Here is a 22,159-nt window from a genome sequence, read left to right on the forward strand (position 1 = left end):
CAAGAACTTCCCTCCCCCCAGGAATGATTTGTTTCTGTTACTAACATGTTTGTGCCAGCCAAATGGTTTGCATGAATGTTTTGAGAAACCATATGCTGTTTTGGCATTTCTTGAAAGCTATGCTGACCACTTCTTTACTTTAACATGCTTCACTGGTCCGTGCCCATCTGCCTCCTTCCCTCACCAGAACAGGCTTGTTTTACTCTCTCATCAGCAGCAATTGCTGGGTCCTTCCTTTAGATGGAGCTAGAGGGCAAAGCCCTGTTGCCAACTCAAACCACAATGTCCTCCCACAATCTCCCAGACCCATATAATTTTACACAACTGGCAGCAATAAATACACAGTCCTTCTGCTGTTGATAGTTCCAGGAAGATTGGGCACTCTCACAGTGGAGTCCTCCAACAGGAAAACTGGGATAGGAGGAAGATGAACAGTCTCCTTACTTGTTTTCACCAAATCTACATAGCATTTCTTCTTTTGCACAATGCTGCTGTGTCGTATTAAAAAAACCAAACCAAATACAACACGCAATTGTTACAAAATAGGTCTCTTTATAGAAAGTTACTTTTATGTAGAGGTAATCATTGTATAAAGAACAAAATGAGCTTCTGGGATTTATGGAGACATTTGGGAAGTATTTAGCTCAAAGCCTGTTTTTACAAAACTTTATGTACCAATAAAGGACTCCTAGGAAATATTTTATTGCTATTGTATTTCAAAATAAAACTTCACTTACAAGCTGGAATATGTTTTATATATTTATATCTAGCATGAATATTAAATCCCCACAAATTTGTAAAAAGTTATCTCACCATGTTTTCTTGATTGTTTACTCATTAGTTTGCAGCGTGTGGAGAAACTATGGTACATATCCTACCCAAGATCACACACAAAAAGTGGCATTTTAAATAAAACACAAATTGGTTTATCAAAAGTTCATTTCCATCATGAAACATGACAAAAGTGCAAAACAGTTTTGTAATAGATATTTCTTAATATGAACAACTGGATATACAGTGTTTTGTAGGGAGGCTAGTGTGGTAAAATCCGTAACGACAGTACAGCAGTCCCTTTCATCTTCTGGTGATGGAACTTGATGACACCATTACAAAAAAAAAATAAGTTTTACAAGTTAACAGTGGTGCATGCAGTTCAACTACAGTGGCATTCTAGGTGTGCCATTAGGGGTGGCCTTCTTGGTCTTTTGCATTTGGTTTTGATTCTTCCTTGCTTTCATTCGCACTTCAAATACTTCATGTATGGCCTTACGGAAACAGTGGAAGTTGTAGTCTATTAGTCCTAAAGAAAAGAACAAAAAGTATTGTCCCACTCAAACCACCATGGCAACAACACACTTAACTAAACTATTTTTAGCTTAACTGTTGTAACCCACCCTGGAACACTTGGGTGAAAGGTGGGTAATAAATTATGATGATGATGACAAAGATAATAATTTCTACATTATGTTGGCTTAAATCACCTCTTAGCTGACCTGTTGCTATAATCAGTGAATTCTGAAGGAATGCAACCCAATTTAATAGACTAATTTAATCTAGTTATTGTGTAGCAGTGTTCAAAGGATCCGTTCTAAATAGGAAGCCTTAAACGTTTGTGTGTTATGCAAATACAATGCAATGTTTAGTTCACAACCTGAAAAGTTAAAGAAGCCACTTCTGTACTTATTTAAAAATAAAACTGTGATATGACAGCTGGCCAGAGACTGGTTAGAGAGGGTTTGCAAGTTGACAAATAGTAGTCAGCCTGTATATATCTGGCTTGTATGTATACTTCTGTGTTTGCCCTTTGTGGAATTCAGTGATCCTCTTCTTTTTCTTGAAAATTACTACTTTTGCCAAATCTACATGTGACACTTCAGCCATGGGATAAATCTGAACTAGGAAGCTTTGGGTTGAAGAATGGAATACAAATGTAATAAAATAATAAAGGCTCATTATTAGAGGGTCACCCAAACCCCTAGTTCAATTTAGAAGAAAACATTTAAATCTGGTGTTTTCCCCATTTTGCCTTACAATAGGCAGTTGGTTAAGTTTTCTCTCTTGACTTGTGAACTGTTTTCAGGAGAATTGGATTGATGAATAGTGAGCCAAAGAGCCAGCAGCATTCAATACTTAGAAAATTGGACATAAAGCATTTAATTATGCACTGTAAAGGGATAACATAACATCACAGATTCTACAAAGTTCAATGTCCAGTAGCTAAACAATTGTTGATTTTGAAGGTGTGTGTTAATTTTTCTTTTGCAGTCTTACATGCCACATATTTACACAGCCAGGCCAGTATATTAATTGCTTATGCAGGTAAAACTCCTTGGACCTAGGCTCCCAAGCATGCACGCTGTCCTTAATGGAGTGAGGGTTGCTTCACCCACAAAAATAATCTCCAAGGGCAGGTGGGGACAAACAATCCATAGGTGAGAGGCATGTTACCAAGTGAAGTTTGACATAAAAACAAAAGCAGAGTCTTGTGAAAAAATATGCATACTCTGCTTTTGAAACTCCCTGCCATTTCAGAAGTAGTTTGCCACGTGACATGAAGCAGCACACTGAAGCAGCTTCGTTGTTCTTTGGATGCCAGCTTTACATTATATTCACCTGACTAGGAGCTCATGGTTATTATTATAGAATACAAAGGACAAATCCATACAACACTACATAAATATGCTCCAAAATAACCTCTCCAATATGCACACAAGTGTTAACTAGCTCTTGAAATAGCCGCTCTGCTGACACATGCCTGTGTTGTTTATATCACATCAGCGGTATGAAGGTAAAAAAGCAAAATAAGAAGACCATCTCTAACTTACAGATGTTTTTGTACCTGGTGGAGATTCTTAGGGTAAAGACATTTCAGTGGTGAGTCCACTGTGCACTCAGTACATCTCTAACATACATGACAACCTTCTGTAGTTGATCTGACTTGAGCTGGGGTGGGCTATTCTAGTTTAGAACAGAAAATTAATCTGCATAGTGCTATCTGGTTGTTCCTGTGTTAATCATGAAATAACTTCTTCACCATCCTCAGACTCTGGCTGTGCACAGTATTAAGAACATAAGAAGAGTCTGCTGGATCAGGCCAGTGGCCCATCTAGTCCAGCATCCTGTTCTCACAGTGGCCAACCAGGTGCCTGGGGAAAGCCCGCAAGCAGGACCCAAGTGCAAGAACACTCTCCCCTCCTGAGGCTTCCGGCAACTGGTTTTCAGAAGCATGCTGTCTCTGACAAGGGTGGCAGAGCACAGCCATCATGGCTAGTAGCCACTGATAGCCCTGTCCTCCATGAATTTGTCTAATCTTCTTTTAAAGCCATCCAAGCTGGTGGCCATTACTGCATCTTGTGAGAGCAAATTCCATAGTTTAACTATGCGCTGAGTAAAGAAGTACTTCCTTTTGTCTGTCCTGAATCTTCCAACATTCAGCTTCTTTGAATGTCCACGTGTTCTAGTATTATGAGAGAGGGAGAAGAACTTTTCTCTATCCACTTTCTCAATGCCATGCATAATTTTATACACTTCTATCATGTCTCCTCTGACCCGCCTTTTCTCTAAACTAAAAAGCCCCAAATGCTGTAACCTTTCCTCGTAAGCGAGTCGCTCCATCCCCTTGATCATTCTGGTTGCCCTCTTCTGAACCTTTTCCAACTCTATAATATCCTTTTTGAGATGAGGTGACCAGAACTGTACACAGTATTCCAAATGCGGCCGCACCATAGATTTATACAACGGCATGATGATATCGGCTGTTTTATTTTCAATACCTTTCCTAATCATCGCTAGCATGGAATTTGCCTTTTTCACAGCTGCCGCACACTGGGTCGACATTTTCATCGTGCTGTCCACTACAACCCCGAGGTCTCTCTCCTGGTCGGTCACCGCCAGTTCAGACCCCATGAGCGTATATGTGAAATTCAGATTTTTTGCTCCAATATGCATAATTTTACACTTGTTTATATTGAATTGCATTTGCCATTTTTCCGCCCATTCACTCAGTTTGGAGAGGTCTTTTTGGAGCTCTTCGCAATCCCTTTTTGTTTTAACAACCCTGAACAATTTAGTGTCGTCAGCAAACTTGGCCACTTCACTGCTCACTCCTAATTCTAGGTCATTAATGAACAAGTTGAAAAGTACAGGTCCCATTACCGATCCTTGAGGGACTCCACTTTCTACAGCCCTCCATTGGGAGAACTGTCCATTTATTCCTACTCTCTGCTTTCTGCTTCTTAACCAATTCCTTATCCACAAGAGGACCTCTCCTCTTATTCCATGACTGCTAAGCTTCCTCAGAAGCCTTTGGTATTGATCCTTGGGTCAGTCAGGAAGCCAACTCCACATACCTGACTGAGCCAATTTAAAACAGCAAAACAAAGGGGGGGGCTTTAAAGAGAAAACTATGAACTTGCTCTAATCAGATGATCATAGTAGGCGCCCTGACCAAGAACGAAACAGGCAGTCGGCTTGAAGCATCAAGAGAGGGGTAACGCTCAATTTTTGCCTTGAAGTCGGGTATATGAAGAAAGGGTACTGAGAATCAGATCTTGTCTATCAGCAAAGAATCTCTGTACCCGCTTCTATACCCACTCCTTTCTTCTTGTATGTCTCTCTTCACCCTTCTTTGTCCCAGACAGAAAGCTAGGTAAGTGGATATTTCTGTGCCAAAGATAATTCAATTTCTGAGGGTATTAACAAATTGCAGTTTTCTTGTCTCCCAAACCAGTCGTACACAAGCAACTTGACAGAAAGAAGAATGCTATGCCACTCTGAACTCTGAAATGGCCAGATATAAATGGCTTCAGCAATTTTTACCAGGCTGCACCAAGCCCACTGATTAGCTATGACACCTCCATACACTCTACATTCTTTACAATAGTTTGTTTTAGCTTGTACATACTGAATAACCAAGACAAATACTTAATTATGAATTGGGAACAAAATTGTGAAGGATTTTAATATGCTATATATCACTAAAATGCTGTATAATTCAAAACACTGTATCAAAATAAAGTTTGATACCTTTTCTCTCAAAGCTTTCTTCTCTGACAAAGCAAACTAGCGCAAGGAACTTTGTCACTTCCTTTAAATAAAGGACAGTTGTGTTGTTCAGTTTTATTATTGCTGTTGATTCTTTGTCATAAGGTGTTCCTGCACCATCTTCTTTGAGCCTGAATAGCAAGATATGGGAAAGAGGAGATGGATAAACAAAATCACAGCAACCTCCTCCAATAAAGAAAGTTTTATTGCTGTTTTCAACACTGTTTAAAGCAAAATATGTTAGAGGCAGCAAATGTGTAGTATAACTACAAATAATCTACAGCTCTACAGCCAAGCTAATTAGGACTTTATATCTTTGAACAAAGGATAAAACATTTAGACAAGTCCTGAAGTGTACCACTCTTATTACTACTTCTGGCTACATTAACTCAGTGTCAGCCAGAAAGAAATGCAAAATAAATTTCCATCTGAAATGCCTTCAACACTTTTCAGATGGAAATGTGGCTTGCAATAACAGAAAAGTCCACTCATTCGGTCCACTGTCCTATGTACTCCAAAACGTATAGGCAGATTAAGTTGTTTTGCAATTTCTCTTTTCATACCCTACCCATTTCAGCTGCAATCAACACTTGCTTTGTGGCACATGTCAAAGATTTTGCAGCAAGAGGGCAGAATCATACCCTCTAGATTCCATGGACCAGAAACAAATTTGGAGACTGTCTGCAGCCCCATTTAGGGGTTCCCACTTGGCCAATGTAGTGCAGGCAGCATGAGCTTCTGCCATCTCTGGATTGGACTACAAGGGTTCCTGACTGCCTATCCCATGGTACACAACTGCCTTCTGTCTGGTCAGCAGACTAGAGCAGTGGTTCTCAAACTTGTTTGGTTTGCGGCGCACTGCAAAACATATAAAAATTTTCTGGCACACTTTGTGTACAAAATTAAAAATATATTAATATACTTTAAACTATGAATAAAAATAACTTAAACTAGAAAACTATTACTTACCCTATACAAATGTGTTTCTTCTCATTTTTAAAATATACTTTCATAATATTTGAGGCACACCAAGCCACCTCTTGGGGCGCACCAGTGTGCCTGGGCACACCATTTGAGAATCACTGTACTAGAGGCACATGTACTATATAGGGTGGCACTCTGTAACTATGGATTCATGTAATATACGGTTTCGGCCCAGCTTACCTGAAAGAGCGCCTCCACCACCACCAATTATGCCGCCCAACTAGATCAGCCACTCAAGGCCTTCTCGCAATCCCGCCAACCAAAACAGCTAGGTTGGTGGGTACTAGGGAGAGAGCCTTTTCTGTGGTGGCCCCCACTCTCTGGAACTCCCTCCCATGTGACCTTCGACATGCTCCTTCCCTAGAGGTATTCCGCAAGGCCCTGAAGACGTGGCTTTTCCACCAGGCCTTTGAGGTCCTTGGGAAGGGTAAATCTTTATGATTTTACCATCTATCATATGCTGCTAATATAAGTGCTTTTATATGTATTGATGACTGTCCAGTATCTTTATCTACTATTATTAATATGACTGCATTTGATATCGTTGTATTGTTGTATCTGATACTGTTGTATTATTGTATTTTATCTCATTTTAATGTACGTCGCCTAGAGTGGCTAATTGCCAGATAGGCGACAAACAAATTAAATATTATTATTATTATTATTATTATTATTGGCCAAAATGGCTGGCCACAACTGCAGTAAGGGTTATATTTAGTGGGACTATAAGGTACATTTGGCATACAACTTCTTGCTTTTAAGAAGATGTGAACAGCACCAACAACAATAAGCTTTGCTCCACTTACTTCTTCCCCACTTGTGATTCAGGGGCAATGAGCTAATCGGCAATGCATACAGAACATAAAATAAAAATAAGGATAAAAATAACCTGCAGCGTTTAGCCTTTGCCACACTTTTAACAAATTTCACGTATCCCTGTTTGGGTCTTAACTTAAAAGAATGCACTGCCAGTTGATTTCAATCTTCTGACAATTTGCTTCAAAACATCATTCTGAAATAGAACATAATAGCAAGGCAGAAGATGAACAGAGAGAGCTAAAGCTCTATCTTTTAGCTCTTCTGTCTTCAAACAAAACAAGTTTTAACCTTTCTATTCAATGTCAATATGCAATCACACAGTATGCTTGCTTAAAAAGAGAGCAGAAAATGAGGTAGGTTATTATGTATAATAAAAAGCATGAGAGAATTCAGTTTTCAGGAAAACTCACATTTGGAGTTAGACGTATAATAAAAAAGTTGTGTTAAGGTGGGGAGGAGAATAGCTACGATAACTGGTATTAGGATTTCCAATCTGTAGTATCTTGTATACGCAAGTCACCCCTGGTTTAATGACTAAAGGGTATAGCAGCTAATTGTGACTAGCTCCTGTTGGAGGATCTGAGGATTCTAGCTGAAAAAAAAGTAGATAAAACAAGACTTAAGTGAGCCACCCCTTTATTAAATACAGTAGGGCCCTGCTCATACGCCAGGTTCCGTTCTGGACCGCCGCTGTAAAGCAAAATGCATTGACTAACATTGTCTAAAATGGTGCCCGGCGCCCAAAAACCACCGTAAAAGTGGAACAAGCACCATAGGAGCGGGGCCTTTCTGCAATTGACAACCGCCGTATCGGTGGAACGCTGAAAAGTGGAGCGCTGCAAAGCAGGGCCCTACTGTATTCTGTCTTTTCCTTCCCCCCAACCTATTCTACTTGATTAGTTCACTTCCAAGCTTCAAGATCACTCTGATCTACACATTCATAACTCTGATGATCTTGCACACACAGTGTGATTGTATGATTCATGTGTATTTCTTTCCTGGAATGAAGTCAGCAAGCCAGAAACACGTGAAGTATATGAAAAAAAACACCTCCAATCTTTGCAAAGCAGTATCATTCCATTTGCATTTTAATTATCATGGGACTTTAAGCTTTATACCTAAAACAGACAAGCACGAAGGATGGCGTAAGAACACTTTACTTACCCATAGATGCAGGAAATGTCAATTACAACATCAATCATATCACAGCTGAGCTCATAAGTCTGCATGTCCACTGGAGTACTGTCTGTTGCAATGTAAATTTTACTGACTACATCGAAGAGAAAGGCTTTCTCAATTCCAGAATTCTGCAAGGAAACAGGGAAAGTACAGATGTCATTAAAGCAAATGTAGTCTTTACAGTAAACATGATACTGTCAGCATGCATGAGGAAAGTAAGTAAGTACAAGCTGCTGCAATATGATGTACTAAAAATAGTTTCACGAGTATAATTCTTGGGCACAACCCAGCAGAACTCAGTCATATCTATTTTCCATGGAAAGCAATGGAATGAGATTTTGTCATGCCTAACAATCCCATTAGTTTCAATGAGATTTAGTTGCAACTAACGTTTATTTTTTATTTCTGAACATCTCATTTCATTTGTATGTATATAAAAAAAGCTATATCCTGAGGAGGGGACACAATCACAATCCCTACAGTTACGATATTCTGCAAGGCTGACACTGTACATCTCCTGCTAATGACCAAATAGTCCAGTTGGTGTCAGTCATGCTGTTTCAACAAATTGGCATTGTCTGATATTACCATAAATCCTCTTCCAGACAATTGATGCAGTCTCTTCTACCAAGAAACACATGGACATACATGGCAATTCCATAGTTCACAAGAGGATGCATTACATTTTTGGTGTCACTTCTTGGCTTCCTTTCAAATTTATCACTTTTTGAATGAAAGGCCCATACATATCTGCATCAAGCAAACCAACCGCTTTTGTTGCAACATTTGTTGCCAATGTAAGAGCTGCATTTATGACAGTTGTCAAAACATGCCCTTTCCCAAAGCTAAAACCAATGCTTGCTTAATTCTTTCAATCAGTTTTTGCTGTGGAAGTTCTCTACTTATGATGTTGCTGCCCTTTCTCTTTGAGTCATCATTTGTATTTGATGACTGAAACCGGATGGAGAAAAATGAAATTTGCTGAATTGTGCCCATTGAGTACTGCCATATTTTAGTTATCAGCTAGTGCTCCTGCTCCTCAAAGTTACATTTTAGTGATTGATCTACTACAGTACATAGTAAAGATTACTAAAAAAATATGAAAAATTAAAAACAAGACACTCAGGATGGCATTTCATGTAGTCAATACACTTGCTTAGCTTACTACACAGTGCGCTCCAGCCATATTTACAAAGCAGTAACAAACCACTGAGCATCACAGGGCTTACAACTTAGAAAATAAATTTTTTTTGCAGTATTTGGCTGCAATCCTAAACACAAAGTCACAATCCAGCACAGAGGTGTGCTTAATCCACTTTAAATTCTGCTGACTTTTGTTGCACTGAAGTCCAAGTATTTAAGCCATGGATTGGTAGCTTTGCACAATTAGAAACCACTTCTGCAGTCAGGGCATCCATTTTTCACTCATTCACCCTACTCAATGCAGCTTCCCCATTTTCCTTAAATGCTGCTCCCAAGGTTTGGGGGATGTTCTGGAACAGTATGGGATATGGCAACAGGTGAGGGAAGAATGGCAAAAATGGGTGCCTTGCCTTGAGCAAGCTGAAACACTTTTCACTAGCACAAATCCACCACTGGATACTTACAAACATGCCAGTGTTTGCTAAGACATTCACAAGACTGAACAGTTCTTTTTACTGGCTTTTATTCTAGTATATAAAGTATCCCACAACAGAAAAGTAAAATTAAAAGCAATCAGATATACACAGAATAAATAGTACATACATATGCAAAAACTATTTACCGAGATAAAGATGTTAAGCAAGTTCTCCAGTGTTGGAAGCTGGGGGATCAATTTCTGTACCACTTTGCTAAATGCTTCAAATATAGAGTGATCGTATATGCTTGTTAAATAAAAGCTGAAAAAGGAAGCAATCATCAATGTATAAATTGTACAACTATGGGAAATTTGTTAAAAGAAATGAGACATGATAGATGCTTCAAGACAGGAGGCGGTGAAATTAGTGCTGCTCATGCATACAAGTTCTTTTGCAGCATCCACACAATGCTGTCATCAAAATGCCAGCTCATATCTATATTTATTTTTTATGTTTAAGCTGGATCTCCCTTTACTGAGGAAAATTCTGTAAGTAAAAATAATCTGGTACACATGTGCTTTTACCGCTAGTGTGAAAACTCATAAGCATTTTTTGGTGGGTGATTTGTCACATACATGGTGATGTTTCAGTATGTGGTCTTTATCATCACAGCTGTACTTCCATGTGCTCCTCAACCTAGCATTTTTGTTTCTTGTGGCCCAAACAATATGAGTGTGCCTACAATATTTCCACCATTTGCTGTATGCTGAAGGCACATTTGAATTTCAATAATCTAGTTAGGAGGAGCTGTTCTCTCCAGACCGCCACACAACACACGTGGAAGATTACCTCAGAGAATAATTGAAGTACATATATTGTGCTTTTCAAAAAAAGATACAGAGGTCTTGTGTAAGACCTATCATTTTTGAAAGGCTTAGTCAGGTAAGTATGACTCTTGCACAATTCCTCTATATTACAAATTAAAAAAACAAATAGAAATGGATATTCCCCCTCCCCCAAAAGCACAGACCTCCATTTTGCCCATTGTAAACTATGGTAACATTTGTTCCTGTGCAATTCCTGGAATTTTTTTTAAGATGCTTGTGCACAGGTACAAAAATACCTGCGCCTGTGCCCAGAACAGTAAAGGCAGTGGCAGGCAGGGGAGGATGATTGAGGGGCAGGACGCTTCGCGCACCGGTGTGGAAGGCAAGCTGCGTAATAGCCGTGAATTTCCATGACTGAAAAACAAAGGTAGCGTGTAGAAGCTAATGTGCCAAATATCCACACTATAAATGACCCATTTGAGGCGCAAGGCCCCCATCTGGAAACATTCTACAACAAAACAGTATAAAATAGTATTTTGACTGTGCTTTGTTTTATATGCTGTTTTGAGGACATTGTCAGTAAGAGCAATAGACACAGAATTAATTGCAACAAGTATTTTTTAAATTTCTCTTTGCAATTTGTAACCTGATTTCATTATTTCCAGAGACGTTACTTTTAGCATTAGGGGTAAGCAGTAACAGGACTCTTATTCATTTTTATTTATTTATTTATTACTTAATTTATATCCCACCCTTCCTTCCGGCAGGAGCCCATCCCAGTTTGCAGACTCTTCTGAAGATATGTTCTTGCAAGAAATACAATTGATTATCATGGAAGGTCAACTGAAGTGCCACACTGTCTGCTGTTTAGCTATTTTGCCATCTGGCATATTACTGAAGTAAACAGCAAAATTATATTCTCAAAAAGGTTCTCTCTTAACTCAGGGGTGGAGAACCTTTTTCAGCCCCCTTTTCAGCACTCCCTTTTGGGCAACCTTCCGGGGGTGGATGGACCAGTGGTAAAAGTGGGTAGATTCATTGATCCACATTGATGTACAAGTGTTACATTTGTACAGTAGTTTCTACACACACTCACATACCCCACTCTATTCTCCATCTAGACAAGCAAGAGGCATTATCAGAATTTATGGACACAGTCCAGTCAGGAGTGTAAAGCAGGGCCAGTGAGGGATGTGGTCTGGGGAAGAGTCCCAGTGGCCAGAAAGAGAGACCTGGAGGGTTGCCTTTGGCCCCCAGGGCTGAGTTTCCCTATCCTCGCTCTAAGCCATACATACCAAGAGATCTGGTGTGAATACGTTACAACAGCTTTCAGGGCCTCTGGTTCACAAGATGATATGACTAGTACATATAACCAAATATCTCTCGGTTCCCCATGTCAATTATGGATCCCCTTTAAAGCTGGAGGCACCAGCCAGCAACCATTTGGGACATAACGCTGAAGTCCAAATACAGAAGGTCAAAATTTCTAACGACTTGACCACTGCATCTCTCAGCACACTTCTATATCAGCCCTTTTCCTAAGACTTTACATAAAAGTGGGGCACATGCTTATTCACTCTAATGCTGCAAGGTGTATAGTATTTTCCATTAATTTCCCCTCCAGCAGGCTTCATGAATTGCTTTGCTCTCCTCACCTCAAGTGGATTTTTTCCAGCCCGGCATCTGCAAGGTCATCATTTGCCCTCTGGTGAATATCTCTCTGTGTTTCAATCTTGTGATCATCAGACAAGCCATCTACTTTATGAATAAATATTTCAAAGTTTATGTCTGGATTCACTTTATATGCTCTCGTCACAGTGAGATGCAATCTAGCCAATGCTTCCATATAGTCATCCTACAAACAAAAACAAATTGGATAAACGTTTTGCCTTTGTAAATTTAATTAGGAATTGAAGTGTTTAATTTTTACTTCTTAAGTTATCACAAGAAGCTTTTTAACTTCTTCATAAACCAAGATTACAATGCCAAAACAGCATGTTTTCAAACACTAAGTCTCTCCAACACTCCTACATACTGAACCTTGTCTTTCCTGCTTGTCTCTTCCATTTCCCCTTAATAAAGCAGCTGTTGTAACAAATACAAGTCACTTGCTTACTATTTTGTTCTATGTAGTGTTTATTAAGAAACATGGCATTTTTTGTTATGCTCATGGTAGCTTTAACTAAGGATGGAAAGATCAACCTATTTGCATTCTGTGTTGATTTTGTATGCTTAATCATAAATCTCACACTTCATTTCAGAAAGCTTTTACTCTTATAAATATTTTAATTCTGTAATTACCATATACGTCCAGATAGCACACAAACCATAATGTTGTGATGATGGACAGAACAAGAGAAGCTAGCACACAATATTGACATTGAAACAAGCAAACAGATGAGAACAGAAGATCCAGGGCCCCTTGTGTGAGCAGAAGGCTTTTCAACTCATGTTTTGGGGAGGGGAGGATCTGATTTTTGCCAAATCCCCCAGGTGTAGTCTCCCATACCACATCTCATACTAATCCACAGAGTCCCATAACCTACAGGAACAGCTGTGGATGGGAGAGTGGGTGTGCACGCAAGGGGCTATAGTGAGAAGAAGGACATGGGTAAACTGTTGCAGAATGAAAATTCTGCTTGTCATTCTCTGGGTCCTGCCTGTACTAAGGAGAATGTAAATCATATTGTATGTAGCTTTTCTTTTTATCATCAGCTCTACTTATCTAATGTCAGGTGATGTTTGTATGTGCAAGTATATGTTTGGGGCTGAATAGGAAAGTAAAATTAGCCTAGTATCATAATCTCAATCCTTTCCTTACCTGAGAATCAATAACAAATATCAGTGCTCCAGTGCCTCGGAAAATCATCTCATAGTCAAAGGTAGGATCAAAGAAGTCAATTTGCCCAGGAAAGTCCCATATTTGAAAGTTTACAAAGGAACTGTTGGAAACATCCTCTCTGCAAATCTTGTTGGTGCTCTCCAAGAAAAGAGTTTCATTCGGTGACATTTTATGAAACACAACTTTTTGAATGGAAGATTTTCCACTTCTTCTCAGTCCCATTAGCAAGATTCTTGGTTTGACTTCACTACTAAAGGGATCACTGAAATCTAGAACTAAATAAAAAGAAAAACATGATTTGCTGAAAAACCATTAGTGTTTATCTTGCATCCGAATTCTAACACAATTTCAATTTATTTTAGTTCCACATACCTATTGTCTTAGGATCTCTCCCTTTCCATTGCCAAACTGATCAAGCTTTAGTTGATTGATTTCGTGGTTATTTGATCTCTGTATTCTCCCCCCCTCCCCTACCAAATATTTTGCTAGCACCACTTGCTGGTTCAAAGACAATTCCATCCCAGCAAGTGACAGCTTTTTGTTTGCAAAATTGGAGGTTTTCACATTTCCTTCACTATCTCAAGAAGACAGCTGTATTGAGGATTTTGATGAAGGGTCAATTTTGTATGCTTAATCATAAATCCCCCACAAAAATCTTCTAAATAAATAATATATTATTTTAGATATTGAACGGGACAGTGCTCAAAGAAAAAAGGCCATTGTTCGATGTGGCATCTATAGTAAATGTTAAATACTGGAGGAAATACATAATACCAAATACCTAAACTAGTAAGCAAAATAGAGCAACACAGTTATCCCAAATAAATTGGCAGAGCGATCCAACTGCCAGAAAGCTGGCAGAAAGCTCCGCTGGGAGCCGCACGCATGAACCGGAAGTACTGGCTCTGGCAAACAGGCCTCCTGTAGGCACTCTCTGTAGGCCTGAATGGAAATGTTAAAATTTGCAGGGGAATTGGGACCCGGAGGAGGGGTCTGAAAGTGAGAAGGATCTTGCCTAAATACCCCCCCATTGCTCTGCTTTGCCTCAAGAACGTCCTGTTTTCACTGGCCCTATTTTAACCAGAGCCAGCAGACTCCTGGCAGAGCCACATCTCCACCACAGTGGAGGGCTGCTGTTGGCAGAGGCCAGCACAGCTAGGAGCCACCCAGCATGGCCAGTGCTCCACAGCATCCAACTCACCCCAGTCTGGCAGAAAGGTAAGTTGGACTGCACTTTAAGATGGGTGTTATGGTTGAAAATTTTTAAATAATGCAAGTCTTTTTTTTAAAAAAAAAAAATAGGGGTGTATCCCTTTCAATTGTTGTAGCTGTGCTTTTTCACTAGTTTAAAAATGATGTTAAATATATAAAGGCCTGGTAATAACTGTAATATTTTGTATCTTTAATAAAATACATTTGACAATATGCAGTTACACCTAAATAAAACTGCATATTGTCAAATTTATTTTATTAAAGATAAAATAAAGATGCTAAAGATTATAGTTCATCTATATTAACTGCAACTGAATCAGTTAAAATAAAATAATTAGATGGCAAATTATCCTGTATACAATATTAGGTCATATGTTACAGGCAGAAAAATGCTACAAGGCAAAAATATTTTTGTTGTTGTCAGAACTATAAAGGAGTACTCTGATAAGAATATAGTCTTGTAGATGAAACATAGTTGCAATTTTAATGCACACTGTTTCACCCTGTCTCAACTTTTTATTTTTTACTGCATTGGAAAACCCTTCTTGTTTTTAAGTATACAGACCTTGCTAATTAGCATGTACATAGGCATTACAAGCCACAAGGGCATAGACGATGTAAGTTTTTGTATAACTAGAGACAGTTCCACGCCTGCTTGTCTGCCACTTAAGGATGCTTAAAGCAGAAGTGGGGACCTTTTTCAGCCTGAGGGCCACATTCCCTTTTGGGCAATCTTCTGGGGGCTACATGCCAGTGGTGGGCAGGGCAACTAGTTTCTACACACACGCACTACACACATGCACACATACCCTCTTTCCTCCATCCTGGCAAGCAAAAAGCATCATCAGAATCCAAGGACATAGGTAAAAACACTAAAGGAGGCTGAAAAGCAGGACTGGTAACTTGGGGTATGCGCTGGGGAAAGGTGGCATGGCTGGGAAGGGGATATGGGCTGGAGACAGTTGCATGGGCTTGATATAGGTTCCCCATCCCTGGCTTAGAGAGACGGGAATCGTGCCCTGATCTTAGACATGTGGCCTTGGAAGCATTTCCCAATGGGTCAGTTCACATTTAAATGTCTCTAATCCCCAAGCTAAAGTTTAAACTGAAGAATGGGAACAAGCAATGTGTTTTCATGCTCTCTCCCATCTCCCACATGCCCAGTAAGTCAGCATGTTAAGGAGAAGCTTGGTTCACGTACAGATTCCTTTATAGCAGCAATGGGGAACCAGTGGCCCTTTAAATCCTGCTGGACTACAACTCCCATCATCCCTGACTGCTAGTCATGCTGGATGGGGCTGATGGGAGTTGGAATTCAACAACACCAGGAGAGCCGCAGGTTCTCTATCCCTGCTTTACATGGTGCAGCATTCAAATATTCAACCCTTTCAACCACTTGCAGTTTGTAGGAGTATAACCCAGAAAGAACAGTACCATGTGCTATTCCTGTATACTCAAATCAGTTCTGAAAAGGAGCTGTGGAACATGAGATGGCACATACGCTAAGTGAATCATGGGAGAAGGCATCTGATGGAGAAGTTTATTCATTCTGGAAGCTTCTGCATTCTATAATATTTGTCACATTCCCTTTTCTTCAAAGAAAGGAGGACACTCTAAATCAAGAGGAAGCACTCCTCAAAGTGTAATCTGAAAAGCTGTTTTGCTTATAAATCCATTGCATGTGTAGTGTGTGTTTATCTCAATGATGCAGACTTCATAAAGTATAGACTCTTGTACCAAATACTAACAATGCTTTCTATGAATTAATGTCAGAAAATATATTTTGAAATGTTTATTTAATGTTTCACTCAAGAAATCCTAAAACTCCCAGTTATTTTCTACCTCCTCCCACTCTTTAAGATAGAAGAGAATATAACCCAAAAGGAAAACAGTTTGTGTTCTGCAGAAAACGGTAGGTGCTAGAAGAGCATTTCTCCTTTTTAAGGCAAAAATGTAGGTAACCATGGCTGGCCCATGGGGGTGGAGGGGGAAGGGTTTTTTCCTTTAAAACACACATAAAAATACAGTTTCTATACTATCATATCAATGCACACAATTTCATTAAAAATATAGACAGACAGAAGCTATAGCAGAGCCTGGTAATATGGGGACTGACATTCACAGCTGCAAAGGAGCTCTGAACACTGAGCTCTCTGCAGCTGTTTCCTTTTATGGACCTGAAATCAGCCTTCTTTATTTCCTTAGAGCTCCAAGGCCCAATCAATAAAACATATGCAGTTTGTGAGAGACACGAAATATCTGCACCACAAACACAAATAGGAGTTATTTTATTGAAGATTTCTCTCCAGATATTGTTTGAGACTTCAACAGATTAGGCTCTTCCATCTCCCTTTTCTCTTAAAACACAGGCTGAACCCAATCTCCCATCTCTAACCTATCTCCCCTCTCAATGAACAAACTTTTTTTTTCCCTTTAGTTTCTCATTAATGTTTTATCCCACTGCTCATCTAGATCCATTTCTTCCCCGATTGGTAACAAAAATTACTTCTGAAGTAATCATATAATTAAATAAATGGCCACTTATTTCTATACTCTCCCAACATTAGCAGATCTCTATTCTACTAACCATACTCCAGTGTCTGTCACATGAACACTTCCTCCCTTTCCCCTACAATTTTCTCCCTGTTCTTCTTTTCCTGTTTTTCTCCACAAAAAGAGAGGTTTAACTTACAGTATTAAAAGTCTACTTGTTCCCCTCTCCAAATCCTCAGTTGTTATTTGCTAAAGAAGTTGGATACAAAGTCTAGGTCCACAAAACTCTGTATAAAGAGCTTATAAACAGGCTGGGTTTTATATGTACATATATTCATACTGGTCTATTTTTATGTATTTTTCGGTGCTGGGTTCTGTGTTTTTACATTACATGTACTAGATTGCTCAAGTAATTTGATTTCAATAATTCAATCATATTTTCCTACTTCACTGATTTTTGCAAACAGCTCCTTGGACTTGGTCAATGGGCTACCTAGAAATGTAATCTACCTAAAAAGTTATTTATTCTCCTTCCTTATTATTCACATTTCATACTCAGGACAGCAAGGACTTAATTTCCTTTTTAAAATGATGCTAAGGGTCATGTCACACTGCAGGTTATACCTTTGGACCCGAAACCCCTTTCACCCTGAACTGAAATGTAAGCTGGATGTGGGTATTCAGGAGCAAGGGGAAGGCTGCATATGTTGAAGTTTTCTAAGACTACTTATGATTTTCCAGGTGGGACCCATGCCCAGGTATCGAAAAGCCTCACATTAAACACATTAAACACTGTGCACACAGTTTCAGCCACCCCTTTATGTTTGCAGCAAGAACTAGCCACACATAAAGCCAGCATAGCATTAGTGTCTAATGTTAGGGTCTGTGCTGTGAGCCAAGAAACTCCAAATCTCTTCTTGGCCACACAAAAAATCAGTGGGTGGCTTTAGGCAAGTCTTAGCCACTTAACCAGTGCTGCATCAGCAATACTGGCCTACCTTACAAGGCTGTTACAAGGTTCACCAAGAAATTGAATGTAAAGTGCTTTGAACCCTCTGAAGTACTATGTAAAATCGTAACTATAAAAAACCCAAGAAATGTTATTGTCTCCCAACAGGTTTCCTGTCAGGTCCCCATCAAAAAATACAATAAAATCTCCACTTAGATCACTGTAATCTCCAGCACGTCTCCACCTCAGTGACTAATGTCGTTACACATCTCTTTCAGTCTAGTGTGTGCTAAGATTGCATAGCCAAACTCTAGGAACACTTGCTTCTCTTGAACCCATTTTGTTTTTAGCACCACTCTGCTCCCACAATAAAAGCTACCCCATGACCTCAGTCTCCCACCTTGAATCGCATTCCTAAACTCTCCATCCACTCCCAAACCTCATCCCACCTCTAAAGTCTCTCCTCTGCCTCTATGCCAAGTGTCAGCCCTTGCCACCCCACAGATGCCACCTAGGTTGTGCTTACTCACAGTCCCACCTCCTAATATACCTCCTTCATTCAACTCTGTACCCACCTCAAAGCCCAGCCTTTCCAATCCCCAAAGTCCTTTGAACCCCAATAACCTTCTCCCCATCAGTGTTCGCAGCGTTTAGAAAATGCTTGTATACCTAAGAGAATGAAAGGCTTCAATAAGCAGAGCCAGCCCAAGACATTTTGCTACTTGAGGTGAAGGACAAGTACAGATGCTGACTGGACTGTGGCAACTGAATCTTGCTTCACTCCAATACTGGTATGGGACAGCATCCTGCATCACATCCAAGGCCAGCAGGCTACCTTATGGGGTACAGCCCAGGCTTCATAGTGCACAGAGCTCTGTCCTCCAGCACCTTGCCACTCCGCACTGCTTATACCAGTCACCTCATTCTACCACATGGACGAAGCTGGCCCTGCCATGATGTTCTACCAGACCCTTTGCAATCTTGTATACAAATCTACCTCAACCCAGCATTGCTCAGCACTAACTTGGGCAGCAGTTCCTAGGGCTCATCCAAACGGAGCGGGATAATCCACGTTTTCCATATCCGGTTCATCATCTGACAGTCCTCACTTTGCCTGTTTGTTCACTCTTTCCCAATAAAAAAACCCACTTTTTTTGCGCCCACACACGCAGCGGGAGGACCCGTATTTCTTCTCGCTTTTTCCCAACTCCTCCCATAACTCTCCCCCCTATCAGCCATTTGGTCCGCAAAAATATGACATATGCTCCTCTCCCCCTTTGCAACAAAACACAACAAGGCGCATGCGCTTGAACGTACGAGCGCGAAAGTTTGAATTCCCTGATGGTTTGGTAGTAGTGGCTGTAATGGAGTTCCTTGTCTCTCATCACTCTGGAGCAGCGCCGGCCGGAGGGGGGATGTCTCCAGGTGCCCCTGACCATCCAGGGGGATTGTGGGCAGGGCAAGGGATCAGCGCTTGTAATAGCCGGGCGAATCCCCCCCACAACCCTTGGGCTCATTCACTGCAGGGTTCAGCCCCGGACTGTTATGTGGTTTGGCAGCAGGAATGCTGCCCCTGAGGGAAGCAAACAGCCCCCCCCCATGGGTGGCCGCTCTTGGCTCAGGCAGGGAATGAGGGCAAACAGCCCCGCGAGCTGCTGTGTTAATCTGTGCTGAAGCGACCAGCACAGGCTTTGCAGTGATCCCTCTGATAAAAGAAACATGTAAACCACTTATATGCCTATAATTCCTGTATTTTTGTTTGTTTGTATTTGCGATATTTCGCAAAACCGACTGTATGCTTTTCTACCTTTAACGTTTCTGGAGATACACATGATTGCAATTCCACTTATTTCTCCAGAACAGCAAGTAACGATGTGTCATGTGTAGGAAGGTAGACCACCAGTCTCTATAGTTGCGGGTGGCTGAGACTCTCTAGCAAACCACTTATATGCCAATAATTCCTATGGGTTTTTTGCTTGTATTTGCGATATTTCGCAAAAGCCACTGTATGCTTTTCAGCTCAGCTGGGCTGCTGAGAACCTGCAGGCTGTGGTTGAAATTGACAAGACTCAAAGAGAGTAGTCTTGCAGGCAGGAAAGCGAAATTGACTAAGGGTGTGTGAGTGTCTGTAATCCAAGAGGAAAACCTCTATTTCTCTTCTCCCTCAACTCTGGATGCCTGGAAGCAAAGACCAATACATTCAAGAAGGGCATTTGATGTGTGGGGGGGGTGAGGGGTGGGACGTGAAGGTTAGGCAAAGATAAATATTTTCTCCCTTGAAAAAGTTTACACACAACCACAATTGCAGATCTCACCCTGAGTGGCTGCCCAGTTTGCAGGCTGGCTAAAAATTAACTGCTGTTGCTGCTTCTGCACAAATGCGCTTTTTTTGCATCTGCGCAGTAGAAGTTGCAGGGGGGGCCCCCAATGCCACACCATTGCTCTGATAGGTTCCTTTTTCCCGGGGCTTTCCCCAGACATTCGCATGTGCAACTGTGGAAATACGTGATTGGCTGAGAATGAGGGAAGGGATATGGGGAACCGCCCAAGAACCGCCCATCAAACGGCCACAGCTGTAAAGTCCACGGTATTGCATCCGAGCACCTGAAGGTAGAGCGGATGATTCCAGGTTTAAAAAAGCAAATCGCATGATTTGCGGTATTGCAGGAGTGGATTTAACCATGTGAAAATGCGCAAAAGCGCGCGGCATCATATGGATGACCAAAAAATAATGAAAACACAAAGCGATCATGTCACACATTTTACAGTCATCTGGATGAGCCCCTAGTATGGCCAGCATGCCTTAAGGAAGACCACTGAGTGAAAGAATGCACAGGAGGAGGATTTTTCTCTTGTTTCACTGTTGCCCCAATTAGGGGCAAAAGAAAGATATGACTGTATATCCTCCGCATAGCTGCAGGGAGAAAAGGAGGGGGGCCGCGTGGACTTCAGATAGCATTTCTGAGGGAGCAGCAGAATGAACGAAGTGGACGCTTTGATTCTGGCTTGTCAGAGAACAAAGAAAATACACACCCTACCCAAGTGTAGGTGTGGGTCAGCCCCACCTTTAGACAGGAGTGAGCAGCAAATGTTGGGGGGAATGAGGGCGGAGTCCAGGCATTGGGAGAAACGAGGCGCTGTGTGCCTACAAACAGGCCAAAGTGTCCCCTAGCCAAGTTTGTTGTCCTCAAATGTGATGGGAAACAGAGTTCAGTAGCCTGCCGTAAAGCAAGATTCATCTATCAGTCTACTGAGAATTGGGGAACCACCTTGGCCTCGGCCTCAGGCAGCAAAATGTCTCGGGCCAGCCCGAGTGTGTGTGTAGGATAATACGCCTCACCTTGCTGCTACCTGCGGAGAAAAAGAGATGGGGTGCAGGGAAAGATCAAAGTTGGCAGTTCCTCTACCGCTTTCCCCAAGAGTCCGAACAAGAAACCAAGCATTCTTCCGACGATTCCAAAACGAGAGCGTCGCGACATCGCTCCCCACCACCCCTCTCCAGGTCTGCACCCCCCCATCCCGCCCGTTTGTCGCCCTTCGACTGCCCTAACTGTAGTCTGCGTTCAATCCAGATTCCTCTCCCGCTCACTCCGCCCCAAAACAATAGGCCTGGCAGCGTAGTCACGAGGTTGTCCCTTCCCCTCCCTCCGGTGCAGCGGCAGCAGCTACTTACAAGCCCCGTCCCCGCCGTTCTCCGGGTCGCCATCCGAGAAGGATCCAGTCCCGTCCCCGTAATCTGCAAGCCCAACAATCTCATCTTCTTCTTCCTCGTCGTTGTCGTCGTCGTCCTCTTCATCATCTTCCTCCTCCTCCTCTCCTTCGTCCTCTTCCTGCTCCTTCAGCTTCCCCGGCACCTGGCTCATCCTGATCCCGCCCTGGCTTCACTCTCCCCTGACACGCAGCCCCACCGCCACTACCACCCCTGGGGCTTCCTCTCTGGGACTTTGACCGAAACTGCTCCCTTGCCTATATTCCGTCCTCCTCCTCGCCGCAGTTGTCAAAGGAAAGTCAGTAGAGGCCGTACAGTCCCTCCCAGAGGAGAAACTGCGTGACCCAAGTCACCTGACACACACACACACACACACACGGAGTAACATAATAGTAGGCGCTGAGAAACGAGAACCCCGCCACTGAAGGGAGGGAGGAGCCCTACCCATGAACACACACGCCTTTTTTTTTTTTGCAGGATTCACATGCCTCTTACGGGGAGTGGTCGGCGGTTTATTTCCAAAAGAAAAGCTACCGGGGTTCA

At 41.5% G+C, this 22,159-nt stretch overlaps 1 protein-coding gene across 2 annotated transcripts; it reads right to left on the minus strand.

Annotated features, from left to right (window-relative positions):
• Positions 1-531: 531 nt before the first annotated feature.
• On the minus strand, positions 532-22,121 carry RRAGD (Ras related GTP binding D). 2 transcript variants are annotated; one of them, XM_061623325.1, is made up of 7 exons: positions 21,581-22,121; positions 13,233-13,528; positions 12,067-12,266; positions 9,791-9,905; positions 8,011-8,153; positions 5,026-5,174; positions 532-1,300 (listed from the first exon to the last, which is right to left on the minus strand). In XM_061623325.1, the coding sequence occupies exons 1-7, from the start codon at positions 21,768-21,770 to the stop codon at positions 1,158-1,160; spliced, it is 1,236 nt and encodes a 411-aa protein (XP_061479309.1). In that variant the 5' UTR covers positions 21,771-22,121; the 3' UTR covers positions 532-1,157. The 2 variants fall into 2 exon arrangements, with proteins under 2 accessions (XP_061479309.1, XP_061479310.1); XM_061623326.1 differs by lacking the exon at positions 21,581-22,121 and adding an exon at positions 21,248-21,376.
• Between the last annotated feature and the right edge of the window lie 38 nt (positions 22,122-22,159).

Source organism: Rhineura floridana, chromosome 4, assembly GCF_030035675.1.
Source record: "Rhineura floridana isolate rRhiFlo1 chromosome 4, rRhiFlo1.hap2, whole genome shotgun sequence".
In the NCBI taxonomy this organism is placed as follows: Eukaryota; Metazoa; Chordata; class Lepidosauria; order Squamata; family Rhineuridae; genus Rhineura; species Rhineura floridana.